This window comes from Bufo bufo, chromosome 4, assembly GCF_905171765.1.
Source record: "Bufo bufo chromosome 4, aBufBuf1.1, whole genome shotgun sequence".
Taxonomy (NCBI): domain Eukaryota; kingdom Metazoa; phylum Chordata; class Amphibia; order Anura; family Bufonidae; genus Bufo; species Bufo bufo.
Window position 1 is genome coordinate 440,342,595 of NC_053392.1, and position 19,840 is coordinate 440,362,434.

The window sequence follows — 19,840 nt, forward strand, 5'->3', positions numbered from 1 at the left end:
GCGGCCATCTTAATTGAAGAAACCGTGCACGACATGTCATCACGCTGGTCGGACATGATGACTTTATCACTAATGAGTTTTCGTATGGTGAGTATGTTTGTTTTTGTTTTTTTACCACCATTTCAGGAAAATCGATTCGTTACCACGAAGTGCAAGGAGATTCGCCTCGTCTTAATAAATGTGCCCCATTGTGTTTCATTGTGATTTCTCATCATGCACACATTACATACTGGAATTTGAAACAAGTATTCTTACCGCTGGTTTGTTACCAGAAAATCTTGGTATAGGACATTGTTCAGTTTCACCCCACTCATAGTAATGGTCTTTACAATATGAAAGATTATGTAATAACATACTTTCTGATGTCTGGCCACGAACCATCTGTCTGGGAAGATAACACAAATGTTAAACTTTAATTATGAAGACAGGCAGACAGGCAAACAGTTATCAATATACTCTTATTATATAAAGTTTATTATACCAGATTTTGTTACACAAGGAAATGTTCATTAGAGCTGGATGTAGTGTTGATTTATAATTTTGCCATAAATGATATAGCAGTTTGGAAAGATCCATACATCTTTACACAATGTTATTGTTTTAAACTGTAAGAAAAAAAAAAAGCATTTAAAAAAAATTGCATTTTTTATGCAGCTCCATTTTGTTGCATTTTTTACTGGTATTTTTCAAAGCCAATTGAGATGCCTATGAGAAATATGCCTAAAAACACACCACATCCTGATCATGCAGTTTTTTTTTTTTTAAATGCTCCACTGACCCAAAAAAAACTTTGTATGTACTGTGTTTTATACTTAATCACTTTTTTTCAGATGCCCTTTATTAAAAAATTTCAACAGTTTTTCTGTAGCCGTTCTCCGTAACTCTAACACAAAGAATGTCTTGGAGGCTGGGGTTTCTGCTGTTTTTCACAGCAGACACACAGAGGCAATGTCCTTGTTTGGCGATAACTCCAGTCACATTTAACGCTTCAGAAGTCTTGGTGAATTGTGACCACCACATTTGAGCGGTAAAACCCCATGAGCACTGCACTCCTAGGGCCGTAATTGTTCCACTGGGGTAAGATTAAGGGAGACATTTGTTTGTGGTAGCCTCTGGCCTGCCACAGCGATTTTCCAATGGAGGGCTGCCTGTGGCAGGGTTCCATAGGAACATAGCAAATCGACCTCTGGTAATTCATTGCAGTCTATGGAAGAAGCAATCAGATATTCATATGTTTAAGTCCCTAAGGGGACTTCATATAAGTGTAAAAAAAAGTTTACAAAAGCTTTTAAAAATATAAAATCACCCTCTTTTCCCCATATTAAAAATAACAAGATTTTATTAGCATTGCTACCTTCCAAAAGGTCCATACTATTTAAATATTTATCCCATACAGTGAATAGCGTAATGGAAAAAAATCTGGGGCATATAAGAGCCCATTGAGTTTGGTATAGCCTGTTCCCAATAATAGATAGTTGGGACACTATACAAATCGTGAATAAAAACTGAATGAAATGATGTGGATGTGCCAACTTCTAATATTTTATTCAGAATAGAACATAAATCACGGAACAAAAGTTTAAACTGAGAAAATGTACCATTTTAAGGGAAAAATATGTTGAATCAGAATTTCATGGTGTCAACAAATCCCCAAAAAGTTGGGACAAGGCCATTTTCACCACTGTGTGGCATCTCCCCTTCTTCTTACAACACTCAACAGACGTCTGGGGACCGAGGAGACGAGTTTCTCAAGTTTAGAAATAGGAATGCTCTCCCATTCTTGTCTAATACAGGCCTCTAACTGTTCAATCGTCTCGGGCCTTCTTTGTTGCACCTTCCTCTTTATGATGCGCCAAATGTTCTCTATAGGTGAAAGATCTAGACTGCAGACTGGCCATTTCAGTACCCGGATCCTTCTCCAGCCATGATGTTGTGATTGATGCAGAATGTGGTCTGGCATTATCTTGTTGAAAAATGCAGGGTCTTCCCTGAAAGAGATGACGTCTGGATGGGAGCATATGTTGTTCTAGAACCTGAATATATTTTTCTGCATTGATGGTGCCTTTCCAGACATGCAAGCTGCCCATGCCACACGCACTCATGCAACCCCATACCATCAGAGATGCAGGCTTCTGAACTGAGCGTTGATAACAACTTGGGTTGTCCTTGTCCTCTTTGGTCCGGATGACATGGGGTCCCAGATTTCCAAAAAGAACTTTGAATCGTGACTCGTCTTACCACAGAACAGTCTTCCATTTTGCCACACTCCATTTTAAATGATCCCTGGCCCAGTGAAAACGCCTGAGCTTGTGGATCTTGCTTAGAAATGGCTTCTTCTTTGCACTGTAGAGTTTCAGCTGGCAACGGCGGATGGCACGGTGGATTGTGTTCACTGACAATGGTTTCTGGAAGTATTCCTGAGCCCATTCTGTGATTTCCTTTACAGTAGCATTCCTGTTTGTGGTGCAGTGTCGTTTAAGGGCCCGGAGATCACGGGCATCCTGTATGGTTTTACGGCCTTGACCCTTACGCACAGAGATTGTTCCAGATTCTCTGAATCTTCGGATGATGTTATGCACAGTTGATGATGATAGATGCAAAGTCTTTGCAATTTTTCGCTGGGTAACACCTTTCTGATATTGCTCCACTATCTTTCTGCACAACATTGTGGGAATTGGTGATCCTCTACCCATCTTGGCTTCTGAGAGACACTGCCACTCTGAGAAGCTCTTTTTATACCCAATCATGTTGCCAATTGACCTAATTAGTGTTAATTGGTCTTCCAGCTCTTCGTTATGCTCAAATTTACTTTTTCCAGGCTCTTATTGCTACTTGTCCCAACTTTTTTAGGATTTGTTGACACCGTGAAAATTGGAATCAACGTATTTTTCCTTTAACCACTTAAGGACCACAGGTTTATACCCCCTAAAGACCAGGCCCTTTTTTACAAATTGGCACTCCACAACTTTAGCGGTTTATTGCTCGGTCATGCAACTTACCACCCAAATGAATTTTACCTCCTTTTCTTCTCACTAATAGAGCTTTCATTTGGTGGTATTTCATTGCTGCTGACATTTTTACTTTTTTTGTTATTAATCGAAATTTAACGATTTTTTTGCAAAAAAATGACATTTTTCACTTTCAGTTGTAAAATTTTGCAAAAAAAACGACATCCATATATAAATTTTGCTCTAAATTTATTGTTCTACATGTCTTTGATTAAAAAAAAATGTTTGGGTAAAAAAAAAATGGTTTGGGTAAAAGTTATAGCGTTTACAAACTATGGTACAAAAATGTGAATTTCCGCTTTTTGAAGCAGCTCTGACTTTCTGAGCACCTGTCATGTTTCCTGAGGTTCTACAATGTGCAGACAATAGAAAACCCCCACAAATGACCCCATTTCGGAAAGTAGACACCCTAAGGTATTCGCTGATGGGCATAGTGAGTTCATAGAACTTTTTATTTTTTGTCACAAGTTAGTGGAAAATGATGATTTTTTTTTTTGATTTTTTTTTCTTACAAAGTCTCATATTCCACTAACTTGTGACAAAAAATAAAAACGTCTATGAACTCACTATGCCCATCAGCGAATACCTTGGGGTGTCTTCTTTCCAAAATGGGGTCACTTGTGGGGTAGTTATACTGCCCTGGCATTCTAGGGGCCCAAATGTGTGGTAAGTAGTTTGAAATCAAAATGTGTAAAAAATGACCGGTGAAATCCGAAAGGTGCTCTTTGGAATGTGGGCCCCTTTGCCCACCTAGGCTGCAAAAAAGTGCCACACATGTGGTATCGCCGTATTCAGGAGAAGTTGGGGAATGTGTTTTGGGGTGTCATTTTACATATACCCATGCTGGGTGAGATTAATATCTTGGTCAAATGCCAACTTTGTATAAAAAAATGGGAAAAGTTGTCTTTTGCCAAGATATTTCTCTCACCCAGCATGGGTATATGTAAAATGACACCCCAAAACACATTGCCCAACTTCTCCTGAGTACGGCGATACCAGATGTGTGACACTTTTTTGCAGCCTAGATGCGCAAAGGGGCCCACATTCCTTTTATGAGGGCATTTTTAGACATTTGGATCCCAGACTTCTTCTCACGCTTTAGGGCCCCTAAAATGCCAGGGCAGTATAAATACCCCACATGTGACCCCATTTTGGAAAGAAGACACCCCAAGGTATTCAATGAGGGGCATGGCGAGTTCATAGAAATTTTTTTTTTTGGCACAAGTTAGCGGAAATTGATTTTATTTATTTTTTTCTCACAAAGTCTCCCTTTCCGCTAACTTGGGACAAAAATTTAAATCTTTCATGGACTCAATATGCCCCTCACGGAATACCTGGGGGTGTCTTCTTTCCGAAATGGGGTCACATGTGGGGTATTTATACTGCCCTGGCATTCTAGGGGCCCTAAAGCGTGAGAAGAAGTCTGGAATATAAATGTCTAAAAAGTTTTACGCATTTGGATTCCGTGAGGGGTAGGGTGACTTCATGTGAGATTTTATTTTTTGACACAAGTTAGTGGAATATGAGACTTTGTAAGAAAAAAATAATAATTTCCGCTAACTTGGGCCAAAAAAATGTCTGAATGGAGCCTTACAGAGGGGTGATCAATGACAGGGGGGTGATCAATGACAGGGGGGTGATCAGGGAGTCTATATGGGGTGATCACCCCCCTGTCATTGATCACCCCCCTATAAGGCTCCATTCAGATGTCCGTATGTGTTTTGCGGATCCGATCCATGTATCCGTGAATCCGTAAAAATCATACGGACATCTGAATGCAGTCTGACAGGGGGGGTGATCAAAGACAGGGGGGGTTATCAATGACAGGGGGGTGATCAGGGAGCCTATATGGGGTGATCACCCCCCCCTGGAAGGCTCCAGGGAGATGCCTGTATGTGTTTTGCGGATCCGATCCATCTATCAGTGGATCCGTAAAAATCATGCGGACATCTGAATGGAGCTTTACAGGGGGGTGATCAATGACAGGGGGGTAATCAATGACAGGGGGGTGATCAGGGAGTCTATATGGGGTGATCACCACAGTCATTGATCACGCCCCTGTAAGGCTCCATTCAGACGTCCGTATGCGTTTTGCGGATCCGATCCATCTATCAGTGGATCCGTAAAAATCATGCGGACATCTGAATGGAGCTTTACAGGGGGGTGATCAATGACAGGGGGGTAATCAATGACAGGGGGGTGATCAGGGAGTCTATATGGGGTGATCACCACAGTCATTGATCACGCCCCTGTAAGGCTCCATTCAGACGTCCGTATGCGTTTTGCGGATCCGATCCATCTATCAGTGGATCCGTAAAAATCATGCGGACATCTGAATGGAGCTTTACAGGGGGGGTGATCAATGACAGGGGGGTAATCAATGACAGGGGGGTGATCAGGGAGTCTATATGGGGTGATCAAGGGTGAATAAGGGGTTAATAAGTGACAGGGGGGGGGTGTAGTGTAGTGGTGCTTGGTGCAACATATTACTGAGCTACCTGTGTCCTCTGGTGGTCGATCCAAACAAAGGGGACCACCAGAGGACCAGGTAGCAGGTATATTAGACGCTGTTATTAAAACAGCGTCTAATACACTGCGTGCAGAATTATTAGGCAAATGAGTATTTTGACCACATCATCCTCTTTATGCATGTTGTCTTACTCTAAGCTGTATAGGCTCGAAAGCCTACTACCAATTAAGCATATTAGGTGATGTGCATCTCTGTAATGAGAAGGGGTGTGGTCTAATGACATCAACACCCTATATTAGGTGTGCATAATTATTAGGCAACTTTCTTTCATTTGGCAAAATGGGTCAAAAGAAGGACTTGACAGGCTCAGAAAAGTCAAAAATAGTGAGATATCTTGCAGAGGGATGCAGCACTCTTAAAATTGCAAAGCTTCTGAAGCGTGATCATCGAACAATCAAGCGTTTCATTCAAAATAGTCAACAGGGTCGCAAAAAGCGTGTGGAAAAACCAAGGCGCAAAATAACTGCCCATGAACTGAGAAAAGTCAAGCGTGCAGCTGCCAAGATGCCACTTGCCACCAGTTTAGCCATATTTCAGAGCTGCAACATCACTGGAGTGCCCAAAAGCACAAGGTGTGCAATACTCAGAGACATGGCCAAGGTAAGAAAGGCTGAAAGACGACCACCAGTGAACAAGCCACACAAGCTGAAACGTCAAGACTGGGCCAAGAAATATCTCAAGACTGATTTTTCTAAGGTTTTATGGACTGATGAAATGAGAGTGAGTCTTGATGGGCCAGATGGATGGGCCCGTGGCTGGATTGGTAAAGGGCAGAGAGCTCCAGTCCGACTCAGACGTCAGCAAGGTGGAGGTGGAGTACTGGTTTGGGCTGGTATCATCAAAGATGAGCTTGTGGGGCCTTTTCGGGTTGAGGATGGAGTCAAGCTCAACTCCCAGTCCTACTGCCAGTTTCTGGAAGACACCTTCTTCAAGCAGTGGTACAGGAAGAAGTCTGCATCCTTCAAGAAAAACATGATTTTCATGCAGGACAATGCTCCATCACACGCGTCCAAGTACTCCACAGCGTGGCTGGCAAGAAAGGGTATAAAAGAAGAAAATCTAATGACATGGCCTCCTTGTTCACCTGATCTGAACCCCATTGAGAACCTGTGGTCCATCATCAAATGTGAGATTTACAAGGAGGGAAAACAGTACACCTCTCTGAACAGTGTCTGGGAGGCTGTGGTTGCTGCTGCACGCAATGTTGATGGTGAACAGATCAAAACACTGACAGAATCCATGGATGGCAGGCTTTTGAGTGTCCTTGCAAAGAAAGGTGGCTATATTGGTCACTGATTTGTTTTTGTTTTGTTTTTGAATGTCAGAAATGTATATTTGTGAATGTTGAGATGTTATATTGGTTTCACTGGTAAAAATAAATAATTGAAATGGGTATATATATTTGTTTTTTGTTAAGTTGCCTAATAATTATGCACAGTAATAGTCACCTGCACACACAGATATCCCCCTAAAATAGCTAAAACTAAAAACAAACTAAAAACTACTTCCAAAAATATTCAGCTTTGATATTAATGAGTTTTTTGGGTTCATTGAGAACATGGTTGTTGTTCAATAATAAAATTAATCCTCAAAAATACAACTTGCCTAATAATTCTGCACTCCCTGTATACCTGTTAGGGGTTAAAAAAATCACATCTCCAGCCTGCCTGCGAACGATCGCCGCTGGCAGGCTGGAGATCCACTCTCTTACCTTCCGTTCCTGTGAGCGCGCGCGCCTGTGTGCGCGCGTTCACAGGAAATCTCGGCTCACGCGAGATGACGCCAATCGGCGTTAGTGTGACCTGGGAGCGCCGCAGAAATGACGCCTTTCGGCGTTAGCGCGGCGGCAAGTGGTTAAAATGATACATTTACTCGGATTAAACGTTTGATCTGTCATCTACGTTCTATTACAAATAAAATATTGACATTTGCCATCTCCACATCATTGCATTCAGTTTTTATTCACAATTTGTTTAGTGTCCCAACTTTTTTGGAATCCGGTTTGTAGATAGCACACAGTATCATTGCACTTATAAAGTGTTGTATGTAGATATGCCTTATTATTTGTTTCCTTTTTGTGATTTATGTATTTATGTATATAGCAGACTATGTACACACACATTTCCCCCCTTTTCTTTCATAAAAAAATAAGATAAAGAAACATATTTATTTGTTTTAACAATAGTATAGCGGACTTTGTGTGTGTAAAATATACAAATGTATACACATTTTTTTCCTTTTTGCTTTCTTAAAAAAATCTAGGTATTTATTTTAGCTATATTTAGTATAGTGGGGGGAGTGTGTAAAATATACAAACGTACTCATATTTTTTTTATTCAAAAAAAAATGTAAAAAGAAAGCCAAAAGCTTAAAATGTCCAAATTTCTTCAAGATGAATACCTTAGGGGGACAACATAAAATAGTTACTTTGAAGAAACTTCAAATGTTTTATCGCTGTACAACATCTGTACTGGCAGTACAATACCAACGAACCAGCAATAGAAAAATCGGCTGCCAAAATTAATCTGTATTCTATTGAAGTCTTGTGATGGGCCCTGCCAGTAGATAAATGACACAAACAGCATCCATTTTCATGGTACAAACATACGGTAATGGTTTTAGAAATGTTTTGTCTTGAAATTGTTTGTAGCAGTTGCAAAACTATAAGTGTCACGACCATGTTTATGGCCGTGACTCCTTGGGAACGGCATACAGTTGCCCGCGGTTTGGGTTGTAGTGTCAACCGCAGCTGGAGGCATAATGTTGTTTGTGTGCGGTTTCCTTGGAGTTGTGTGCGTGTATGTATGCACTTTTGTATGTCTGTGTGCACTCTGTTTTATGTTTGGTGTGCACTGACATCCTTCCTTCACTGTGGTTGCCCGTGGCAACGTTTGGTTGTAGTGTGTACATGTGGTGGCAGTGTCCCGGCCTTCGGGCTGACTCCCAGGACATGGTTGCCACCCATATCGTTGCCTGCGGCAACAGCCACAGTGTGTTACTGAGTTGGACACTTTCCCTTTTAATTTATGTTTCCCTTCCCTGGTGCTGGAAGGGTTAACTCCCTTCCCAGTGTGTCTGTGAGTCACTGGGTGTGTCCGACTGTTGGGTGTGGCTTCTTGGCCTATATAGCCTCACTGTTATCCCAGGTCTGAAGGTTGCTTCAGCCATGCTTAGCTGGAGCAGCCTCCTGTTGTATTCTACCTGCCAGTGAGAGCCACCTTTGTGGTCATAAACATTATGTCACATTTACTTTATGTTATGTTGTGTGTGATGTCTATGTGATGTTTTGTTGGGACTTTCCTATGTTGTATTGTACAGCTTATGGATCTGGATTCCTGTGTGCACAGGGATCCAGTCAGCAAGGCTGTGGCAGGTAGGTGGAACTATTTAGTTTGCCTGCCATATCCGTAAGTCTGTTTTAGTTCCCTTGTTCCTTGCAGCTTGGCCATTGAAACCCCTGTTCCTCCGTATTCAGAAGGAACAGGTTGTCTTATCTTGACTCCTAGTCCAGGGACCTGCCGGAGGGTGAGACAGGGATCCGAGGTTCCTGCGCACGGGTCCTCCTACCTTAAAGGTCGGCCCGTGCAGCTAGGAGTTAGGGTCAGGTTAGGGACGCTGTAGGAGGTGACCTGCTCCCTAATCCTGTTGTCCTGGCCGAGCAGCCATAATATCATCAAGCATCGCACGGCTGAGGGTTTTCCCCATCCTCAGCCGTGACAATAAGTAAGGAAAAATTTAATAATATAAAAGAAAGGTCTAAGGTGTCCCATGAAAGATTATATCAAATACATGTAGATTGGCTCAGAAATGAATTCGTTATTTGCATTTACTTTAGATAGGTCCATTGCTAAAACTGAAAAAATGGTCTGGGAAGGAAGGGGGGTAAACACTCTGGTAATGAAGTGGTTGCATACAACACTTTCTGCCAAAAATATATTAGATATTTCTCTCTAGAAACATCGTTATCGCTAGTACTCCAGCATTCAATGCTAGAGAAATGATCTGTATATTTCAGTCTATAGATCAGGCATGGACAGCATATGGACAGTGTAAAATGTTAAATTTATTGATGTTTGTGTGTTTGGTGCAACTTATTTGGTGCTCTGATCCATACACAGATAAACTTCTGGGTCACAGGTTTAGTAAACAACAGTTAGAGGTGCTTAGATGATCTTCACACTCCTTTTAAGGAAAACAAAAAAAAACATATATAAGAATCAGAGAGCAAGTATGCTCTCTGATTGATGGGTGAAGGAGGTTGATAACATGTACAGAATTCCATGTTATCTTCCTCCTAGTGGATATGTACAATTACACATCTCTATCTCTTCTCCTGCAGCCTGTCAGCAAGCCCCCCACTGCTACCCCTGTGCTCTTCCACGCTGACTTACATCTTAACTGGCTGAAGGGCGGTGCAGATAGAGATGGCAATCCTAGCTTTAAAACAAGACTCTGAGACCCCATTCAAATTTCTCTAACTCCTGGACTTGTTTTAAAGCTGGGATTGTCAATACCTGGCTTAACTCTTTAGCTGTTACACAGCCTGAGATCTAGCCATCAGTATCAAGGATATACAAGGTCCTTGACTACTGAAATGCCACCCTGCAATGATTCATGAGATACTCCCTTTGTATGGAGAGGGTTAAGGACCAATAAGTAAGTCCTCCCCCCCCCCCCCCCTTGTGTTCCAGTGGTTATAGCTTCTGGTTATTATTAGAGATGAGCAAATTGAAGCTGACAAAGTGGAATTCGATCAGAGTTTCCAAAGAAATTTGATTCGCACCGAAGCCAAATTTCCTCACGCTTCGTTGTAACGAATCACATTTTTTCCTAAAATGGCTGCTGCACGTGTGAGGACATGGAGGAAGGAACTCTCGGAAGGAGGGATCACCCATAATGCCATGCATGCAGCCAATCAACAGCCAGCCAGCCCTGTGATGTCACAGCTGTATAAATAGCGGCAGCCATCTTAGATTCTGCCATTTCCCAGTGTACTTAGTGCAGGGAGAGACATCTGCAGGCACTAGGGACAGTGCTAGGAAAGACTTGATTGTGGTGAAAAAACAATTTATAAGTGCAGGGAAAGGATAGGGAGGAATTATTCCACAGCATTTATGTAGAAGAGGGTTTAGTAGGGGAGGTTACTGAATGGGTAATAGGAACAATCCTTTTACCCCTTGCTGCACTGACTGAGAATCCAAATTGCCATTATACAGCTCTGTCATTCCGGCAAACCGTTCTTGCTATTGGGGTGCAAGTGCTGTTTGATACAGCCATTAGCAGGGTTTATTACAAGGAAATATTTCTACAGTATGTCTTATTTGGCCTTGTGCGATGCAGTGATATATTCTACAGCCCGTGTATTAGTGGCGAAATAAAGATGTATTCGCCATTCAGCGTTGCACTTATCTGTTGAAAAGTCTTTGGTGTTGTGTAAAAGTAGAAAACAATTAGGGCCTAACTGCCATTCAGCGGTGCAGTGATATATTCCACAGCCCTGTTTGATGTTTATTAGTGGCAAAATAAAAATATATTTGCCGCCCAGCGTTGCACTTATCTGTTGAAAAGCCTGTTGTATTGTGTAAAAATAGAAAAATATAAGGGCCTAATTGCCCTTGTGCGGCGCAGTGATATACTCAAGCCCAGTTTGCCGTGTAATAGTGGCGGGGAAAAAAATAATTCGCAGTCCAGCGTTGCACTTATCTGTTGAAAAGCCAGATGTGTTGTGTAAAAGTAGAAAAAAAATTAGGACCTAATTGTCCTTGTGCGGTGGAGTGATATACTCTAAAGCCCAGTTTGCCGTGTATTAGTGGTGAAATAAAAATATATTCGGCATTCAGCGTTGCACTTATCTGTTGAAAAGCCTTTTGTGTTGTGTAAAAGTAGAAACAAATTAGGGCCTAATTGCCCGTGTGCGGTGCAGTGATATATTCTAAAGCACTGGTTGCCATGTATTAGTGGCGAAATAAAAATGTATTCGCTGTTCAGCTTTGCACATATGTTGGAAAGCCTTGTGTAGTGTAAAAGTTCAGCCATGCAGTTATATATGGTAAAGGCCTTTTTGCGGTAAATTTTTTTATGTGAAACAGGCTTTTTGGGGAAAATTTCATGGGTGATTGTACACTTCCTTTTGCTGTATAGACCGAATTACGTAGTAGTGAATTTTTTTGTGTGAAACAGGCTTTTTGGGGGAAAATTCATGGGTGATTGTACACCTCCTTACGCTGCATGGACCGAATTACGTTGCCGTGAAATTTTTTAGTTGAAACAGGCTTTTTTTTACAGAAAATTCATGGGTGACTGTACACCCCTTTTTGCTGTATGGACCGAATTACTTAGTGGTAAAATTTATTCTGTGAAACAAGCTTTTTTTTTTGAAAATTCATGGGTGATTGTACACCTCCTTTTGCTGTGTGGACCGAATTACGTCGTTCTGGGTCCTGAAGTAAAAAATGAAGATGCTGATGACAACACTTTCCTTTACCATCTATTTACAATTAAATCAAGCAGCTTCAGTAAGTTTAAAATATTCATGTGTTTTTATCTGCTCTGTCTGTATTTGATCTCCACAGCACACAAGACATGACAGGAGAGCCTCTGCTTTGGAGTCCAAGTCCGGTTTCTTAAGATCAGGAGTTCCATCAGAATTGTGCATAACATTCTTGCTTCCTGTGCAAAGCCATAACAAAAGGACTCCGTAGGCAAAATAAAAATATATTCGTCGTTCAGCGTTGTACTTATATGTTGAAAAGCCATGTGTAGTGTAAAAGTCGAAAAAATTAAGGGCCTACTTGCCGTTCAGCTGTGCATTTATATGTGGTAAATCCCCCTTTTGCAGTGAAATTTTTTATGTGACACTGGCATTTCTTCGTAAAATTTATGGGTGATTGTACACCTCCTTTCGCGGTATGGACCGAATTACTTATGTAGCGGTCGCGTACACACACACACAGGGGGGAGGGAAGTGACCACTGCGCTCCACTCTTACCCCTGGCCCTGCCTACTTGCCTCGCGAGTCCTAATGACAGGGGACAACTGGACGGCAATCCCTAACTTGGAATAAGTGCAGGGATGACAGACAGACAAACAACAGGACGTGAATGGACCGAGTCAGTACCAGGAAAGCTACAAAGTACAAATGGAGCAAGCAGAGAATTGTCAGGAGAAGCCGGGGTCATAAATACCAGGAGAGACGTGAAGTACCAAAGGAGTCAGCAGAGGATCGTCAGGAGGAGGCCGGGGTCAGACTACCAGGAGAGCAGCAAAGTACACAAGGAGCAGGCAGAGGATCGTCAGGAATTCAGCAGGAGGTAAGTACGCCAGGAAAGACCAAATCACAGGTGGAACCTAAATTAACAGGCAACCTGTGGCCAGCAGGCTGCCAGTATTTATAGTGGGAAGTGAGGGTCATGTGACGTGGCCAGCGTCACATGACCGACAGACCAACCAGTCGAGCACCGAGTGATCAGCTCGGCGCTCAAGGCAGACTTAGGAGCAGGGAGCCACCCAGCTAGTAAAGCCGTCCTGGGAACGAGGTCAAACACAGATCCTCACTCCTGAAGCTAAGCAGCAGGTCTGCGGCTAATGGGGGACCGAGTGCACCTTCGGAACCCCATTACAACTTAGTGGTGAAATTCTTTATGTAACACTGACTTTTTTTTTTTCATAAAATGTATGGGTGATTGTACAGTACGCCTCCTTTTGCGGTATGGACGGAATTACTTAGTGGTGAAATTTTTTATGTGACACTGACTTTTTTTCGTAAAATTTGTGGGTGATTGTACACATCCTTTTGCGGTATGGACGGAATTACTTAGTGGTGAAATTTTTTATGTGACACTGGCTTTTTTTCGTAAAAATTTATGGGTGATTGTACACCTCCTTTTGAGGTATGGACCGAATTAGTTACTGGTGAAATTCTTTATGTGACAAAGGCTTTTTTTCGGAAAATGTATGGGGGTGATTCTACACCTCCTTTTGCTGTATGGGCCGAATTACGTAGTGGTGAAATGTGTTATGTGAAACTGGCTTTTTTTGTTAAAATTGATGGGTGTCTGTACACCTCCATTTGCTGTATGGGCCGAATTACGCAGTGGTGAAATTTTTTATTTCAAAGCAAACTCAGCTGCTCTCTATCTCTTGTGAAGTCAATGTCTCCAACTATGCCCCTTGCACAGTTTACACCAAATACATTATTTTCATGTAGAGATCCAAGAATTATGTTGGAGGCATGTAGTGTATGCAAGCCATGTGTGACCCCTCTCATCACTCTCACACTGTTCTGCACCTGGTTTGCCTGGGCAAACGGAGTCACACAGGGGAGGAACTGCTTCGTGTCCTTCATCAAGAAATCGAATCCTGGCTTTATCTGCGACAACTCAAAATCTGAACCATTGTGACCAACAATGGGAAGAACATGGTGTCGGCGCTGCATCAAGGAAGGCTGAGCCATGCGCCCTACATGGCACATGTGTTCAATCTGGTTGTCAAGCAGTTCCTGAAGTCTTCCACCCATCTGTCACAGCCAGACAGCTGAGAAGCGCTCACAGGAGCTTCTCAGATCCTCCTCCTTGAATTTCTTTGTTTTGGTTTAGTTTCTCATCTCGTTAGTCTATCTCAGCTGTCATGCAGTTAGACTGATCGCTACCCTTTAAGTTCCTCGCCATAATGCAGTAGTGTGCGGCTGATACAACTTCCTGGAGTGAGTGTGCATGCTGTTCCCAGTTCCCAGTTCCCAGTTCCCTGTTCCCAGTCGTCAGTCGTCATTCGTCTGCAAGATAAGTGCTGTTTATGTATTTATGATTTTGTCTTTTCTGGATCCAGGTGACCCTGACTCCCTCCGTGTCAGTGTAGGGAGCCGGTGGTCGTGTCCCTTCACTATTGTAGGGTCTTCAGGTAATAGATAGCCGAGGAACGTGGATATGCGGCCATCCACCTTTGGGGTGTTCGCATAGGCTGAGCAGTGAGGGAGAGCGGCAGGTCTATTGCAGGGGTCTCCCTTTGTTCCTTAGTTGTGGATCCAGAGAGACATTGTTTATATGGTATTGTCTTGTTTCCTGTACACCATCCGTGACATTATCAGCCGCCAAAACCGTCTCAAGCATGGATCCGGTTTCACTTTTGGCTGAACGCTTTCAGGGTCTTTCTTTGGAGGTAGCTGATCTCCGTAAGACTTTTTCTCAGTTTCAAGTGACCGGTTCAGCTTGCGTTCATGGAGTTTGTGCTGAGCCTAAGATCTCGCTCCCGGATACGTTCTCCGGGGGTAGTGAGAATTTTGTGCGTTTTAGAGAGGCTTGCAAACTCCATTTTCGCCTTCTTCCCCATTCTTCTGGTGGTGAAGAACGGAGGGTGGGGATCATTATATCGCTGCTCAGGGGTAACGCTCAGTCCTGGGCCTTTTCGCTGCCGGAGGGGGCACGGCCCCTTCGTTCAGTGGATGAATTCTTTTTAGCCCTGGGTCAGATATATGATGATCCGGATCGTATTGCTCTGGCTGAGTCTAGACTACGTCTGTTATGCCAGGGTAAACAATCCGCAGAGATATACTGTTCAGAATTTCGGAGATGGGCAGCAGATACGGGTTGGAATGATGCTGCACTCCGAAGTCAATTTTGCTATGGTCTTTCAGAGGGATTGAAAGATGCATTTGCCTTTCATGAAAGACCTACCTCCTTGGATTCTGCTATGTCTCAGGCTGTTCGTATTGACAGGCGTCTTAGAGAGAGAGGAGAGATCTCTCCTTCCTGTCATACTCAGTCCCGGGACAGTGCAGCGGTCTCATTCTGTGCACAGGGGTCTCAGTCGCTGTCAGCCCCTTCTGAGCAGGAGTCCATGCAGCTGGGGTTGATTGCCTCTGACAATAGAAGATTCAGCCCGCAGGGGAGGGTTTGTTTTTGTTGTGGAGGTATAAATCATCTGGCAAATGTTTGTCCCTCTAGGAGATTCAGGCAGTTTTCTGGGAGTAATAAAGAGACAAAAAGGAAAAAATCTTTTAAAAATGTTCCGTCTGTTACTATTGGCAGGGTTGAGGTGGAAATTGAAGGTTTTCCATTTGCTTGTAGTTCCCGTTTTGTACTGCCTGCTAGGGTGGCGCTAGAGAGCAAGAGCATTTTTTGTGAGATTTTTGTGGATAGTGGAGCAGCTGTCAACCTCATTGATAATCAATTTGCAATAACTCATGGTTTCCAGGTATGCACTTTGGGAAAGGATATTCCTGTTTTTGCTATTGATTCAGCTCCACTTTCTCAGAAATCATTAAAGGGCATAGTTCACAATATCCGTTTAATTGTGAGTGATGCTCATGTTGAGGATGTGTCATGTTTCGTCCTTAGCGGTTTGCCTACTCCTCTAGTGTTGGGGCTACCCTGGCTCACTAAACATAACCCCACCATTGATTGGCAAGCGAGGCAAATAAATGGTTGGAGTAACTTTTGCAGAGAGAATTGCCTCATAACATCTGTTTCTGAGGTTTCTACTAAGACTGTACCACCTTTCCTCTCTGAATTTTTGGATGTCTTCTCTGAGAGTGGAGTTCAGGGTTTGCCTCCGCACAGGGAGTATGATTGCCCTATTAATCTCATCCCAGGCGCCAAGCTGCCTAAATCTCGTTTATACAATCTCTCCCAACCTGAGAGGGTCGCTATGCGGGCTTATATCTCTGAGAGTCTGAGAAAAGGACACATACGACCCTCGAAGTCACCTGTTGCCGCTGGTTTTTTCTTTGTTAAGAAAAAAGATGGTTCTTTAAGACCTTGTCTGGATTTCAGGGAGCTGAACAGTATCACTATTCGTGATCCTTATCCGCTTCCTCTGATCCCGGACCTGTTTAACCAGGTTGTTGGGGCTAAAGTCTTTTCCAAATTAGACCTAAGAGGGGCATACAACCTGGTTAGGGTCAGAGAAGGAGACGAATGGAAGACGGCTTTCAATACCCCTGAGGGCCATTTTGAGAATTTGGTTATGCCTTTTGGTTTGATGAATGCCCCAGCCGTTTTTCAGCATTTCGTCAACAGCATTTTTTATCATTTAATGGGAAAATTTGTATTAGTGTATTTGGATGACATTTTGATTTTTTCTCCTGATTTCAAGACTCATAAGGAACACTTACGTCAGGTCTTGCTCATCCTGCGGGAGAATAAATTATACGCGAAACTGGAAAAATGTGTGTTTGCGGTTCCAGAAATCCAATTTCTGGGGTTTCTTGTCTCCGCTTCTGGTTTTCGCATGGACCCCGAGAAGGTCCGCGCTGTGCTTGAGTGGGAGCTTCCTGAGAATCAGAAGGCGCTGATGCGTTTTTTGGGCTTTGCCAATTATTACAGGAAATTTATTTTGAATTATTCCTCTGTTGTTAAACCACTCACTGATATGACCAGAAAGGGGGTAGATTTTTCTTCCTGGTCGGTAGAGGCGCGTAAGGCCTTTTCTAATATCAAGGAGAGTTTTGCTTCCGCTCCCATCCTAGTACAACCTGATATTTCGTTACCCTTCATAGTTGAGGTTGATGCTTCTGAGGTAGGGGTGGGTGCGGTCTTGTCTCAGGGTTCCTCTCCTGCCAAATGGCAACCGTCTGCCTTTTTCTCAAAGAAACTCTCCTCCGCAGAGAGAAATTATGATGTGGGAGATAGGGAATTGTTGGCCATCAAGTTGGCTTTTGAGGAATGTCGCCATTGGCTAGAGGGAGCCAGACACCCTATTACCGTGTTTACTGACCATAAAAATCTGGCCTACTTGGAGTCAGCCAAGCGTCTGAACCCGAGACAGGCCAGATGGTCTTTGTTCTTTTCAAGGTTTAATTTTGTTGTTATGTTCCGCCCTGGGGTTAAGAATGTGAAGGCAGATGCCCTGTCACGTTGTTTTCCGGGAGGTGGGAATTTTGAAGACCCGGGTCCCATTTTGGCTGAAGGTGTGGTGGTCTCTGCTCTTTTTCCTGAATTGGAGGCAGAGGTGCAGGCAGCCCAGTCAGAAGCTCCTGATCTTTGTCCTCCTGGGAGGTTGTTTGTGCCTCTCGCTTTGAGACACAAGATTTTTAAAGAACACCACGACACGGTCCTTGCTGGGCACCCGGGGGCAAGAGCCACACTGGATCTCATCGCTCGGAGATTCTGGTGGCCTGCGCTTCGTAAGTCGGTTGAGGGTTTTGTGGCAGCTTGCGAGACTTGCGCTCGTGCCAAGGTCCCTCATTCACGGCCATCAGGTCCTCTCCTTCCTTTGCCCATTCCTTCCCGTCCTTGGACACATCTGTCCATGGACTTCATAACGGACTTGCCTCGTTCCTCGGGGAAGTCTGTGATTCTGGTGGTGGTGGACCGTTTTAGCAAAATGGTGCATTTTATCCCTTTTCCTGGTTTGCCCAATGCTAAGACGCTGGCGCAGGCATTTATTGACCACATTGTCAAATTGCATGGGATTCCTTCAGACATAGTCTCTGATAGGGGCACGCAGTTTGTTTCCAGATTCTGGAAGGCTTTCTGTTCTCGCTTGGGGGTTCGGTTGTCATTCTCTTCTGCTTTCCATCCGCAGTCGAATGGCCAGACAGAGCGCGTCAATCAGAATCTGGAGACATATCTGCGCTGTTTTGTGGCGGAGAATCAGGAGGATTGGTGTTCTTTTTTGTCCCTTGCTGAGTTTGCTTTAAATAACCGTCGTCAGGAGTCCTCTGATAAGTCACCATTTTTTGGTGCATATGGGTTCCATCCGCAGTTTGGGACTTTCTCGGGAGAGGGCTCTTCTGCATTGCCTGATGAGGACAGATTCTCCTCGTCTTTGTCATCTATTTGGCAAAAGATTCAGGATAATCTAAAGAGCATGAGTGAGAGATATAAGCGTGTGGCGGATAAGAGACGTGTGCCTGGTCCGGACCTGAATGTTGGTGATCTGGTGTGGTTGTCTACCAAGAATATCAAATTGAAGGTTCCCTCCTGGAAGTTGGGTCCTAGGTTTATTGGGCCTTACAAGATCCTGTCTGTCATCAATCCTGTTGCCTACCATCTTGATCTTCCTCAGACTTGGAAGATCCATAATGTTTTTCATAAGTCCTTATTGAAACCTTATGTTCAACCTATTGTACCCTCACCTTTGCCTCCTCCTCCGATTATGGTTGATGGAAATCTTGAATTTCAGGTCTCTAGGATTGTGGATTCTCGTCTTGTCCGCGGTTCCCTCCAGTACCTCGTTCATTGGGAGGGTTATGGTCCTGAGGAGAGGATGTGGGTCCCAGTGACGGACATTAAGGCCTCTCGTCTCATCAGGGCTTTCCATAGGTCCCATCCTGAGAAGGTGGGCCCTGAGTGTCCGGAGTCCACTCCTAGAGGGAGGGGTACTGTCACAGCCAGACAGCTGAGAAGCGCTCACAGGAGCTTCTCAGATCCTCCTCCTTGAATTTCTTTGTTTTGGTTTAGTTTCTCATCTCGTTAGTCTATCTCAGCTGTCATGCAGTTAGACTGATCGCTACCCTTTAAGTTCCTCCCCATAATGCAGTAGTGTGCGGCTGATACAACTTCCTGGAGTGTGTGTGCATGCTGTTCCCAGTTCCCAGTTCCCAGTTCCCTGTTCCCAGTCGTCAGTCGTCATTCGTCTGCAAGATAAGTGCTGTTTATGTATTTATGATTTTGTCTTTTCTGGATCCAGGTGACCCTGACTCCCTCCGTGTCAGTGTAGGGAGCCGGTGGTCATGTCCCTTCACTATTGTAGGGTCTTCAGGTAATAGATAGCCGAGGAACGTGGATATGCGGCCATCCACCTTTGGGGTGTTCGCATAGGCTGAGCAGTGAGGGAGAGCGGCAGGTCTATTGCAGGGGTCTCCCTTTGTTCCTTAGTTGTGGATCCAGAGAGACATTGTTTATATGGTATTGTCTTGTTTCCTGTACACCATCCGTGACACCATCCTGAAAATGGCCAGGAAAGTTTGCATGCACTTCAGTCACTTGTACACTGCAAAGCACACCCTCCTTGAGCTGCAGCGGCAGAACGGCATCCCACAACATAAGCTGATATGCGATGTTTCCACCCTCCATATGTTGGGCCGACTGTACGAACAGAGAAAGGCCATGAACAATTTCTTGATGATCCAAGCGGACAGGAGTAGTCCCCTATGTAACTTCGATGTCAGCCAGTGGCAGCTCATGCGTGACACCTGCCGTTTGCTAAGGCCCTTTGAGGAGGCCACGTTATTTATCAGTCGCCAGGACTACGGGATGAACAATTCCACTGCTTCATGTCCTGGAACAGATGCTGGTAAATGTGGCTCGTCAGTGGACTGGAGACGTGGCGCCTAGAAATATGGCAGCAGAGTTTGATACATTTG

At 43.8% G+C, this 19,840-nt stretch overlaps 1 protein-coding gene across 1 annotated transcript in view; it reads right to left on the reverse strand.

Moving 5' to 3' along the window:
• NOX3 (NADPH oxidase 3) overlaps window positions 1-19,840 on the reverse strand; it is a 123,118-nt gene that overhangs the window by 33,459 nt on the left and 69,819 nt on the right. Inside the window, exon 7 of the mRNA XM_040427287.1 lies at window positions 256-385. Coding sequence (XP_040283221.1) covers window positions 256-385 — 130 coding nt within the window. The remainder of the gene's footprint in view (window positions 1-255; window positions 386-19,840) is intronic.